We start from the raw sequence: 14,060 nt of genomic DNA, 5'->3' as shown, positions 1-14,060 counted from the left end.
GGGAAAAGGGTAATATAGAAGAATATTTTAAATGTCAACTATGTCCAAACACCCTTTCCTACTAAGGAAAAAATCCATGGTTCCCTGAGGATATGGCCAATTCGTTTTGCAGAACTAGTAAAGTACAAGGTGAATGTGCAACACTTGTTTGTATCACAAAGTAAAGTGTCCTCAAAATGATGATGATATATCAAAAGGACTCAAAAAGCCAGTTTGAAAGAGGAGCCACTTGTTGAATCTGGGATAATCTGAGCATCAACATTAAAAACAGTAACAGACAATAATTCACTAAGTTAAAAAATTCTGAGTCTATTCTGATATAAACAAAAATACATAAGGGGAAGAAGAGACTCTTTTACAGCAGAATGCAAACTAATAACTGTTGAAAATGTAGCAGCATTAGAAAATCGCCCTTTTACAATCATAGTAAAATACTAACAATCATTAACAGATTTAAAACTACTGAATGAAAGTTTGATGGGAAACAGGGTATTTTCACTCTCAAGAGTATCTCCTCACAGGTTACATATAAATAACAAAGAAAAAACCCTACAGTGGAGAAACCTTGCAGACACCTCCAAACTTAAACTTAATGACCCAAGTTAACCAACAATGGGACAAACTGACATCATGGACATTCTGGTATGACACATTGAGAAGGACAGATACAACTTCTGCTCCGCTACTATAAATATATGCATTATTTGAATTTAATCATGAAGAAACAATCAAACTTGTCCAAAATGAAGGCTTACAAAACTAGCCCTATTCTCTACAAAAATAATGACATGGAAAATAAAAGTCTGTGGAACTGTTCCAGTCTAAAGGGACTAAAGAGAGATAACAACTAAAAGCAATACATGATTCTAGACTGGATCAAGGATAAGGAATTACTGAATTTATTGAATACACACAGAATTACTGGGAATCAATTGGCAAAGTTTGAAATGTGGATTATATTTTAGAAAATATATCAATGTTAGATTTCTTGAGTTTGGGTAATTTTACCACAATACTGTCCTTGTTTTTAGAAAATACATACTAAAGAGTTTAAGAGTAAGAGAACTACTTATATCTGCAACCTACTCTCAAATGGTTCAACAACAATCTATCAATATACATATATGAAAATGATTAAAGCTAATATAGCTAAATGTTAATAACTGATGTATGTAAAGGATGTACAGAATATTATTCTTGAAACTTACTGGAAAGTTGATATTTTCTTCAAAATCAAAAGGTAATGGACTATTCTAATAATGTAATGAAGGGATTAGAAATTTTAAAAATTGTGCTCAACATCCCAGGACATATCTTCAAACTTGCTTCTGAAAATAAATTTCTCTTAATTGCTTATTTATTTCTCATAGAAAAAAAACTTGAACTTTCCAGTGTTGGGGGAGTGTTTTCTAGAAGCAGTATAGCAAAATCGTGCAAAATAAGTAGTTACAAATACGGACTCCACAATCTGACTGACTGAATCTGAACTTTAGTCATTCATATGTCCCTAGGCAACTATTCAACTCCACTAATGTTAATGTTACATATGATGATACCATTGCTAAGATTATGCAAATTAAATATGATACTGTACCTATAGTATAGCACTAAATGATAGGCATTATACAGTAGATTGGTGTCTCAATATAAAACATGCCATTCTAATATATTTTAAAAGAAACATGAAAAATAACAGGAAAGAAAATAAACTGATTTCTAAATTTAAAAAAAAAAATGCGTTTTCCCTATTAATTTGACAATTATCTTACTAAGTTACTTACTCATCCCCAAAGAGTTGATGGGTATACTCAGGAAAGAAAGTTCTAATGTCATTCTCAAGATCTTCAGGAAAACGAACTGTTTAAAAGAATAAAAAATATAGAGATATTAAAGATGATAGGTATTTCCACTTTGAGAATCTCATTATAACCAGGATATAGCCAACATATTTTTTTTTTACTTAAAAGTGTTACTTTTCCATTATATGATTTACACTGGATTCTCATGCGACAAACAATAAAAATCAGAATGTTACTTTGAGTGCTTCAGCATCAAAACCCTACTAAGAATTAGAAAACTAGGTATGACAGAGGCACCTAATTTAGTTTTTCTTTTTCTGTTATGTTCATACACAATGCAAAGAGTAAAAGAAAACAAAACCAAAAGAGGCACACTGAGATGAGAAAAGCTAGTACAAAGCAAACAAAGTGCTATAGGAAATATTCCGAGAACAAGAATAATCTGAGTTTGATGAAGCTCATATCATCACATCATTCTTTATGACTACAAGATGGTGATGATGTTTATGTTGTTCCTAGTTTTTTTTCTTTTGCTTTTCACTATTAAAAGTGACACTGCAAGACTTCCCTGGTGGTCCAGTGGTTAAGAATCTGCCTGCCAATGCAGGGGACACGGGTTCAATCCCTGGTCCATGAAGAGTCCACATGCCAAGGAGCAACTAAGCAGGTGTGCCACAACTACTGAATCCTCGCTGCAACTACTGCAACCTGCCATAGGGTCTGTGCTCTGAAACAAGAGAAGTCACCTCAAAGAGAAGCCCATGCACTGCAGCTAGGGAGGAGCCCTCACTTGCCACAACTGGAGAAAGCCCACATGCAGCAATAATGAAGAGCCAGAGCAACCGAAATAAATAAATTTTTAAAATGTATCATAAAGGACAAAACCTGAAAATGCAATCTAAATTGTATTCAGGCAAAGAAAGCATTAAATGGCATAAAAGAACAACCTCTTCATAGACATTAAGGTGAATTTTTTCAAGGAACAAGTATATCTAATGCTTTAAAAACTATTCAGAGTGGGAATGGTAAAGTGGGAAGGCCATGAGAAATGCATAGAAAGACTACTTTCACCTCCCCTGAAAAGAAAGCAAAAAGGAGAAACACAGACCAAGTTTATCTACAAACAACAATGTAAAAATATTTAAAGATAATATAAAACAGTCCTCACAGAAACAAAATATACTGCGGTACTGAAATGAAAGGATGATTCAATACCTAAAAATCAAAAAATTATTTAATATTTATGAATTACATTGTATATAAAACATTATCAAAATTATTCCCATGTAAACTGAAATGGCCCTCAATATACTCTAATATGTATATCTGAATAAAAAATTTTGAAAATTTAAAAACACTTTCCAATGTAACAAGCCAGGATTTGTGGTTTATTGGAGAATTATTATAACCATCTTCATTAAGTGAAAGGAATGACCACCATCATTTTTTAACAGTGTTCTGAAAGTGCTAGAAAATGCAAATTGGAAAGAGAACAAAATAAGAGGCATATTTATAAAAAAGGAAGTGAATTTACTAAAATGTTCAGATATGATTGCACGTCAGTAAAAAACTAAGAAAATCAGCTGAAACCACTCTCCAGAAACAGTGGAAGAATCCAGTAAGATTATCTGTGTTTAAAATATATTAAAAAAATTAATATATTAAAGAAAACACTTCAATTAAAAAATAGGCAAAAGATTTGAACAGACAGTTCTACAAAAAAGATACACAGTGACAATAAGCACATGAAAAGATGCTCAATATCAGTCATTAGGCAAATGCAAATAAAAACTGCAATAAGATATCATTTCACACCTACTAGGATTGGCTATATATAAAAATAATTAAGTGCTGACAAGAATGTAGTAAAAATGGAACTCATACATTGCTGGTGAGAATGTAAAATGGTGTATCCGTTGTGGAAAATAATTTGGCAGTTCCTCAGAAAGCTAAACAAAGATTTATTAAACGACCCAGCAATTCTGTTCCTAGCTATATAGTCAAAAGAACTGAAAACAAGGACAACACACAATTATATCTTGATGCTCATAGCAGCATTATTCACAACTGCCAAAAGATGGAAACAAGCTAAGTGTTCATCAACAGATGAATAAATAAACAAAATGTGGTATACAGTGGAATACTATTCAGCCATTAACAGGAATGAAGTTCTGACACATGTTACAACATGTAACATTTGCTGAGTAAATAAGCTGAAAATATTCTAAGTGAAATAAGCCAGACAGAAAAGAATAAAGATTCCACTTAAACAAAATATCTAAAATGGGTTAATTCATACACACAGAAAGTAGATTAGAGGTTACCAGGAGCTGGAGGGAAAGGTGAATGCGGAATTACTGCTTAACAGGTATAGAGTTTCTGTTTGATGTAATAAAAAAAGATTCACTCTTTTCTACAGTAACCTACCCCCAGAACACTGGATCCCTGTGGGAAAAGTATGCCTGTCAATTCTCACACACAAAGTGAAAATAGCTTATTAATGGAGAAGAATCTTGGGATAAACCTGAGTGGAATTACTGGTATGCAGTCAAGAGTTAAAGTTATCCCATGTGTCTAGCACAATGTCTATCAGTATGTTCTAATAAACATTTCTCCAAAGAAAAGGGGAAGGGAAAGAGGGAGACAGAGAGAAAGGTTGGTTTGAGGGAAGAAAATTATTGCTACTGAGAGTAGGAATTTGATTGCCCAAATAACCCAGTCAACCTTAGTTATGTCAAATATGTGTAGAATTTATGTAAACGGGATCTTGATGTGATAAAATATATATATATATTAAAAATTACTTTCCATCATTCTCGTACACACAATAAAGAAAATACAATGGAAGAGAAGATGCCACTTCATAATAGCAGTAAAATATATGAAATACCGAGGAATAAACAATAAGAAATATTTATCATCTATACATAAAATTTAAAACTCTACAGTTAGACATAAAAAAGGCCTTAATAAATAGAAAGATATGCTTGCTATTAGTAAGGAAGACTCAATAATGTAAGGATATTACTTTTCCCCATATTAAACTTAAATTTTAATAGGATCTCAATTTAAAAAAATTAACAAAACATCTTTGGAACTTAGTAAAATAAAATGTTCATTAGAAGAATAAACATTAGATAAAGTTGAAGAGTAATGAGTGGGATCTAGTCACACCATATACTAATCATATTTATTGTAATAGTACACTAACGGCTCAGGGGGAACAAAAGGCCTCAAAGTACAGCCAAGGATATATATGATACTTTAGTGTGATTAAAAAAAGAAATTTTAATTGTTTAAGAGACAACAAATTGGCAGGCAGACAACTGCCTAAACCATCTGGAAAAGTATAAAGCTGGATTCCTACTCTACGCCTTATCAAGATAAAGATTCAAAGGTTCAATTAAAAAAGAAAAAAATGTTTTAATTATTAAAATAAACAATTGATAAATCTTTTCATAATCTTACAGCAGGAAGGCCCTTCTTATAAGACACAATGAAAACTCATAAATGAAAAAAATTTCCCTAGATAAAAAGTTTTAACTTCTACATAACAAAAGTCAAAACAGGGGTCAAAGTACTCACAAAATATGACAAAAGGAGGGCTGGTTCTTTTAAATATAAAGGATATACTTCTCTTAGAATTAAAAATCAATTTTAATTATCAAATCAAAAATTAGTCAAAAACACAGTGAAAAAGAAAAACCTCACTAAACAGTAAGTGTTGGCAAGGATGTGAAGAAACTGCAACTTTTGTGCACTGTTGGTGGGTATATAAAATGGAGCTGTAATAACCACTATGGAAATTATGGGGGTTCCCCAAAGAATTAAAAAATATAATTACTATATGATCCAGCAATCCCACTTCTGGATACATATCTAAAAGAACTTGAAACTGGATTTCAAAGAGAAAAAAATATTTGCACATCCCTATTCACAGCTGCATTATTCAAATAGCCAAGAGGAGGAAGCAATTTAAGTATCTATCAGTGGATGAATAGATAAATAAAAATGTTGTGTGTATATATATATATGTCTCTCTATATATAATGTAATGTATATAATATAAACATATTATAAATAATAATTTTATAGTTATTACATATACTATATATAAAATAAATACAAGAATATTATATTTACATTATATATAGTATACATACATATATATAATGTAATATTATCCTGTCTTAAAAGGAAGGAATTTCTGCCAAGTGCTACAACATGGATGAATCTTAAGGGTATTATGCTAAAAGAAATAAGCCAGTCGCAAGACAACAACTACTGTATGCCTGCATTTATATGAGGTATCTAAAGCAGTCAAAATTTTTTTTTTTAGCAGTCAAATTTTAAAACAGTAGAAAGGTATTAGCAAGGGGCCAGTGAGAGGGGGAAAATAAGGAGTTCTTCCTTTAATGGATATAGTTTCTTTTTTTTTTTTTTGGATATAGTTTCAATTTTACAAGATGAGAAAGTTTTGGAGACTAGTTGCACAACAATGAGAGTACAATGAACACTACAGAACTATACACTTTAAAAAATAGCAAATTTTAAGTTCTGTGTTTCTCACAATTGCAAACAGAAATAAGCTACCTTTCACACATCATAGGGGCAAGGTGTTTTTGCTTTTTTTGAAAATGATAATATGCAACACTGATCAGAGCAGAGGTAAAAGGACTATCTCAAACGTGAGACTGAACCAGTATAAGCACACGTACTTTTTCTGGAAGGCAATTATGCCCGTAACCCTTTGATCTAGCACAGCGGTCCTTAAACAGACACAATGTCACACACCATCCTTAGGAGGTATGGCGATGTCAGAGACATTTCTGGTTGTCACAACTGGAGGAGAATGTTACTGGCATCTAGTTATCAGACCAAAAGTGCTGCTAAACATCCTACAGAGCACAAAATAACAAAGAATTCTTTTGTTGTTTAGTTGCTAAGTTGTTCCGACTCTTGTGACCTCATGGACTGTAACCCTGTCCATGGGATTTCCCAGGCAAAAATACTGGCTGCTGCTAAGTCGCTTCAGTCATGTCCAACTCTTTGGACTGCAGCCCACAAGGCTCCTGTCAATGGGATTCTCCAGGCAAGAATACTGGAGCCGGCTGCCACTTCCTCCTCTAGGGGGTCTTCCAGGCCCGGGGATAGAACCCGTGTCTCTAATGTCTCCTGCACTGGCAGATGGGTTCTTTACCACTAGTGCCACCTGGGATGGGTTGCCATTTCCTAACAATTATCTAACCCAAAATGTTAACAGTGTTGAAACTGAAATATTCTGATCCAGTATTTCAACTTCTAGCCACACATTCTACGGATCACTCACACAAGTGGGTACGTACATACACAAGGGTATTTACCGGAGAATCACTTTTAATAGCAAAAAAGGAGAAGCAAATCTCACAATAGAGAATAAGTTAAAAAAAAGTAGCATAACTTAGGTAAGTTATGATACAGCCATCCTGAATTACATAATTTAAAATAATGAGGTAGATCTATATAGTTACAAACAATGATATTCAAGATATTGTTAAGCTAAATAACAAAACAGCCTTACAACAGGATCCTGGTTTTAAAGAAACAATGTATGGACAAGAAAAAAAACTTTGATCAGTAATATCTTTTTAGTGAGGTGTCAGGACACAAGTATTTTCTTTATCACCTTCTCTGTATTCATGATGTCTGTACTGTTTTAAATAATTATAGCTAACATTTACTGTGACTGTCTAAATCAAGTTTTTCAAGCACTTTACTTGTATTTAACCTCATATTTAATTCACTACAAATAATATTAATTCCATTTTAAAGATGAAAAATCTAAGGAATGTAAAGTGACAAAACCAGACCTCATTAGCACATAATTATTTTTTAAACAGCCTTATTGAACTATAAATTTACATTCCACAAACTCAACTGTTTTAAGAGTATAATTTTAAAATTTTTAGTAAACTTAGACTTGTGTACCACTACCACAATCTAATTTTAAAATACTGCCACTACCCAAAAGAAATCTAATTTGCAGTCATTCTCTGTTGCCACCCTCAGACCGAGGTAACCACTAACCTTTCTGTTTCTGTGCATTTGCCTTTTCTGAACACTCACACAAATGGTATTATACAGTAGGTGTGGTTTCTTTCACTTTAGAATGTTTTTGAGGTTCACTTATGTTGTAGCATGTATCAGCCCTTCATTCCTTTTTAATGTCAAATAGTATCCCATCACATGGATATACCACACTTTGTTTAACCATTTACCAGCTGGTTGGTATCTAGGTTATTTCCTTTGGCTATTGTGAATAATACTTCTGTGAACATTCACATACAAGTTTTTGTATGGAAAAACATTTTAAATTCTCTTGGGTAGATGTCGAGGAGTTGAACTGTTCAGTCATATAGCAAATATATGTTTATTTTTTAAGATCCTGCCAAACTGTTTCCCAAAGTAATTGTATCACTTTATGTTCCCACCAGGAGTGTCTTTCCACATTCTCACCAACACTTATTTTCTATTTTTATAAGCAAAAAGGTAAAGGTAAATGTTTTTAAGAGGTTAAGACCATTTCTACTTGTCATTATTTTGCCACACTGAACCTTTGACATGTAAATAAACTCTGCCATCTCTCAAACATCTACCCACTCCATGACATAAATCAAGACTTCATAAAATCTGGATGTGCTCAATTAGTATAGAAAACTAAACATAAATTGCAGTAAACAATAAAATAAGCCATACAAATGCCATGAACAATTGCTCTTACACAAAATTCCACTTCATACTCCTAATAGTACTTAGAAAATGCATACATACCTAATTTTAGTTCAATTGCTGTGTTGGTGTTACATTTGTACTCAGCCAGTTTCTTCTCAACTGCACTCTTGTATTCAACCAAAAATTTCTCCATAGCACCAAATCCTAAGAAAAAGGATTTTTAAAAGACTGGTTAGAAGTGATTTAATTAATCAAACCTTAAAAAAAATGGGTTCTTAGTAGAAGTGGAATAAAGGTAAGTCTTTAACTATGGTAACAGATCATAGATTTCCAAATACTCCTACATAAACGTACTGAGTATATGACTGTCTCATTATAAAACAGAATAAACATCACTTTTGAGATAGCGGCTTGTGAACCAGACTGGCTTTTCATAAATGAGTAAACTTGATAATTAACGTAACAGACTACTGACATTTCTAAATATTTAATAATAATATAAATTACCTGCTAGGATTTATACCTAAGTAGCCTTTTAAAAAGAAATATAAAAAGGATGCTCCTGCTCCACTAAGAATCCAGGTGAGAACATCCTTCAATAATTACAAGATAGCAATTTATTCATAATACTGGAAAAACTATATACCTAAAGTACTTTCATTTCAAAACCAACAACTAATAATGCATAGAAAGATAATATCACAAAGGATACACAAGAAACCAGTAAACACTGCTATTTCTAGTATAAAAGAGAAGGAACGAGGACATGATTAGGAAAGAAAATTTTCTTTTTTAACCATGTGCACAAAGACATAGGCTATTGCAATAATCAAATGGTTTTACTACAAGGTGGCTATCCATCAATGTATATGATAATTAAAAATGGAAGAAACCATTATCAAGAGAAACTTTCAAGCAAAGATGGCAAGAAATCTCCTGACAAAATAATCGTAAAAATTAGGGAAAGCTCAGGTAAAAAAGTCATGAGCAGAAATGAAAAACAGGGTACAATGACATGCCATAAACTTCAGTAAGTGGTTACAACACAGGTCACAGAACATGGGGAACACTTGAAGCAGTATAGATTAACGGTTTGGAGTCAGAATTGCTGGATTCAAATCCAGGCTTCATCATTTGCTTACTGCATCTATGAACTAGAGCACATTACTTGGCTTCTCTGATCCAACGGATGAAAAGAGTACAATAAAACCTACCTCAAACCTTATCTATAAAAATGAGATAACAGAAGCCACCTCAAAGAATTTATGTATAATCTAAGCAACAAATCATACATTAGTTTAACCCTCACAATTCTACAAGTAGATACTTTATCAGCCCCCTTTCATATTCCAAGGCTCAGGCTTAGAAAGAAGTTTGGCTGCTTAAAGGTCACTTGATTACTAAATGGTGGGACTGAGATTTGAAATTAGGAGGCATTCTTATAACAGTTCACCCTGTGCAACACACGGGTTCCCCCTCTTAAGACAGTACCAATGGACCCCAAAATCCTACAATCTCTATCTGGTAGAAGAGGTCTTCATTAAACATCTGTAGAGTTCATGCTATACTCTGTCTATCCAGCACATCCATAAAAGTCTACTGAGATTATTAGGAAGGCACTGGGAAAAGATAAAAAGAAACTGTTCATCACTTCAAAATATATATAACCGGGGGTGGGGGGGGTGGGGGGGGAGGCATATACCACACCAAATCAATCTTAATACACGTACAAAATAATGGCAATTACTAGTTATTAAACGCTGTAAATTTAAGAGATTAAATAAAGCAGAATAGAATAAACACAGAATTATATTAGACATCCCCTAAAAGAGAAGTTTAGTCCCTCTTTCTCAAAGGAAATCTACATAGATCCTAGGACTACAGAAGTGTGAGAGATTAAGAGGACTACTACGAAGTCAAACAAGACTCAAATGAGAGCCTTGGCGCAGGGCAAGGCAGCATTGCGCCAGCTCAGAAGTTGAAGTACAGGGTGGAGGGAAGACCTGGAAGAGGGGGGTCTGAGCATTAAAATCAGCTAGCGGGAACGGGCTCAGGCTAGAGGCTGGGGGAGCAGTGGGCAAAGAGAACGAGAAGAGAAACAGGCGTCCAGGCACCTGGCATCTTACAAGACCAAATCACCACGCTTTTTCCAGGGCTCTTGGTCCCTCTTAGGGGCCGAGTTGCCCGCAGAAGGTGCAGAACCCCGAACAGTTGGGGGCGGGGGCACGAATCTCGGCGGAACAGGAGCCGGGCTGAGAGTTCCGCGCTCCCAGGCTGAAACAGGCCTTCTAGAACCCAGGTAAGAGCTCGAAAGTTCCAGGCGGGTACTGTCACCTCCGTCTCCGTGTTCTTTCCCAAACCTGCCCGCCCCCTCCCCTTGGTAAACTTTTCCCGGGAACTTACCCGCCATTTCCGAGCTGCGAGCACCCGCGGCTGAGGGAGGACGAATCAACCCGCGCGCTCCCAGGCCGGAAGTGAGCCCGCTTTCTGACGCATTTCCCCCGCCCACCCCTGGCCTGTAGCTGGCCAATGAGAGGAGAAGGTTCGAGGCGCCGGGTGGTGGAAGCGTCTTGAGAGGCGGGGCTAAGACGGGAGGGCGGGCTCGGACGGTTGCCTAGCCACAGCGAGCGCAGTCTGTCCTTTTGCAGGCTCGCGTTGCTGGAGGAGGCCGCGAAGGGATATTTTGTGTTAAGACGCTCGCTGGCTGGAGGAGAGTTTCTTTCGGCTTGCTTTGAATGTATAGATACCTTATGGCAGTTTTCTCTTCCCCCTTAGCGATGTTAGGGAGTGGAAGAGAAACTTTTCACTTGGCCTGGACGGTAGATTAAAACACCCGAGCCCTGTCGGTAAAATACAGGGATTGAGTTGTGGTTTCCGGAGAATTTTTCACTTATTTTGTTTATATTTTGTTTAACATCGTTTTTCTTTCATGTTTTTTAGCAATATGTATACGGTGTGAGACTTAGGTACTCTGTTTTCACTTTAAGTTTATTACGCAAGAGTTTGCACTGCGCTTAGTCACTCAGTCGTGTCCGACTCTTGCGACCACATAGACTGTAGCCTGCCAGGCTTTTCTGTCCATGGGATTCTTCAGGCAAGAATACTGGAGTGGGTTGCCATTTCCTTCTCCAGGGGATCTTCCCAACCCAGGGATGGAACCCAGGTCTCCTGCGTTGCGGCCAGACTCTTTACTGAGTGAGCTACAAGGGAAGCCCATGCAAGAGTTTAGTGTACCGAAATTGCTACCCAATAATACCTCAGGTGACCTGTTCTGCTCCTACACGTCTCAAGTCCTAGTGGCTCAAACCACAGCACAGGATGTTACCCGATTTGGGCCATAGGGCTTGTTAGTGTTTAGTAGCTGCTGAAACTGACCCAGAGTATAAAACCACTGTTTGCGTGTCTCCGTCCCCAGTTTTCAGTCCTGTCAGACATTTTGCTACCCAGTTGACTGCAGTCCGCCAGGCTCTTCTCTCCATGGGATTTACCAGGCAAAAATGCCGCAGTGGCTTGCTATTTCCTTCTCCAGGGATCTTCCCAACCCAGGAATCCAACCAAAGTCTTCTGCGTTGGCAGGCGGACACCTGGGAAGCCCCTGTTTCTGTCAGTCAGGCAGTTCAGTAGCTCAGTCATGTCTGACTCTCTGTGACCCCATGAATCACAGCACTACCAGGCCTCCCTGTCCATCACCAACTCCCAGAGTTTACTCAAACTCATGTCTATCGAGTCGGTGATGCCATCCAGCCATCTCATCCTCTGTCGTCCCCTTTTCCTCCTGCCCCCAATCTCTCCCAGCATCAGGGGCTTTTCCAGTGAGTCAATTCTTCGCATGAGGTGGCCAAAGTATTGGAGTTTCAGCTTCAGCATCAGTCCTTCCAATGAACACCCAGGACTGATCTCCTTTAGGATGGACTGGTTGGATCTCCTTGCAGTTCAAGGGACTCTCAAGAGTCTTCTCCAACAACTTCTTCAACAGTAGTTTGAACATTCTTTGGTATTGCCTTTCTTTGGGATTGGAATGACAACTGGCCTTTTCCAGTCCTATGGGCACTGCTGAGTTTTCCAAATTTGCTGGTATATTGAGTGCAGCACTTTCACAGCATCATCTTTTAGGAGTTGAAATAGCTCAACTAGAATTCCATCACCTCCACTAGCTTTGTTTGTAGTGATGCTTTCTAAGGCCCACCTGACTTCACATTCCAGGATGTCTGGCTCTAGGTGAGTGATCACACCATCATGATTATTCAGGTCATGAAGATCTTTTTTGTACAGTCCTTCTGTGTATTCTTGCCACCTCTTCTTAGTATCTTCTGCTTCTGATAGGTCCATACCATTTCTGTCCTTTATCAAACCCATCTTTGCATGAAATGTTCCCTTGGTATCTCTAATTTTCTTGAAGAGATCTCTAGTCTTTCCCATTTTGTTTTCTTCTATTTCTTTGCATTGATTGCTGAGGAAGGCTTTCTTATCTCTCCTTGCTATTCTTTGTATTCTTTGGAACTCTGCATTCAAATGGGAATATCTTTCCTTTTTTTCCCTTGCTTTTGGCTTCTCTTCTTTTCACAGCTATTTGTAAGGCCTCCTCAGGCAACCATTTTGCTTTTTTGTGTTTCTTTTCCATGGGGATGGTCTTGATCCCTGTCTCCTGTACAGTGTCACGAACCTCCATCCATAGTTCATTAGGCACTCTGTCTATAAGATCTAGTCTCTTAAACCTATTTCTCACTTCCACTGCATAGTCATAAGGGATTTGATTTAGGTCATACCTGAATGGTCTAGTGGTTTTCCCTACTTTCTTCAATTTAAGTCTGAATTTAGCAATAGGAGTTCATGATCTGAGCCACAGACAGCTCCCGGTCTTGTTTTTGCTGACTGTATAGAGCTTCTCCATCTTTGGCTGCAAAGAATATAATCAGTCTGGTTTTGGTGTTGACCATCTGGTGAGGTCCATGTGTGGAGTCTTCTCTTGTGTTGTTGGAAGAGGGTGTTTGCTATGACTAGTGTCTTCTCTTGGGAAAACTCTATTAGCCTTTGCCCTGCTTCATTTCGTACTCTAAGGCCAAATTATCCACAATTTTTCCTACATGTCTATAAATTAGAATGCCTTGTCTCAACAAATATTGGTTAATAGGTTTTACTATGGTGATACTAGAGCTAAAATGGACCATTGGGATGACAGTCTAGAACTAACACACTTCCTTCTTTTAAAGATGAGGAAACTAAACCCAGAAAAGAGAATTAATTAACCAAATTCACACTCAGTATACAGCTTCCCTGGTGGCTCAGAGGTTAAAGCATCTGCCTGCAATGCAGGAGACCCGGGTTCGATCCCTGGGTTGGGAAGATCCCCTGGAGAAGGAAATGGCAACCCACTCCAGTATTCTTGTCTGGAGAATCCCATGGATGGAAGAGCCTGGTGGGCTACAGTCCATGGGGTTGCAAAGAGTCGGACACTACTGAGCGACTTCACTGACTCACTCATACAGCTTAGACAAGAGCCCAGGTCTCCAGATTCTCAGCTCAGTATTTCACTACATGGATATGGCCCTC

The 14,060-nt window shown here is 36.9% G+C and overlaps 1 protein-coding gene and 1 non-coding gene across 2 annotated transcripts in view; one reads left to right on the top strand and one right to left on the bottom strand.

Moving 5' to 3' along the window:
* The window catches only part of HAT1 (histone acetyltransferase 1), a 39,302-nt gene extending 28,313 nt beyond the window's left edge, over positions 1-10,989 (bottom strand). Inside the window, exons 1-3 of the mRNA XM_065931762.1 lie at positions 10,914-10,989; positions 8,610-8,714; positions 1,782-1,857 (exon numbers count right to left, since the gene is read on the bottom strand). Of these exons, the coding sequence (XP_065787834.1) occupies positions 1,782-1,857; positions 8,610-8,714; positions 10,914-10,920 (188 nt within the window). The 5' untranslated portion in view covers positions 10,921-10,989. The remainder of the gene's footprint in view (positions 1-1,781; positions 1,858-8,609; positions 8,715-10,913) is intronic.
* A 2,792-nt stretch (positions 10,990-13,781) lies between these two features.
* TRNAC-GCA (transfer RNA cysteine (anticodon GCA)) lies at positions 13,782-13,853 on the top strand. The gene has a single exon. It is a non-coding gene; the product is annotated as a tRNA-Cys (tRNA).
* The last annotated feature ends 207 nt before the right edge of the window (positions 13,854-14,060 follow it).

The sequence above is a fragment of the Muntiacus reevesi genome, chromosome 3 (genome assembly GCF_963930625.1).
Source record: "Muntiacus reevesi chromosome 3, mMunRee1.1, whole genome shotgun sequence".
NCBI classification, from domain to species: domain Eukaryota; kingdom Metazoa; phylum Chordata; class Mammalia; order Artiodactyla; family Cervidae; genus Muntiacus; species Muntiacus reevesi.
Note: the sequence above shows the minus strand (reverse complement) of the source record. Positions and strands in the feature narration are given on the sequence as shown.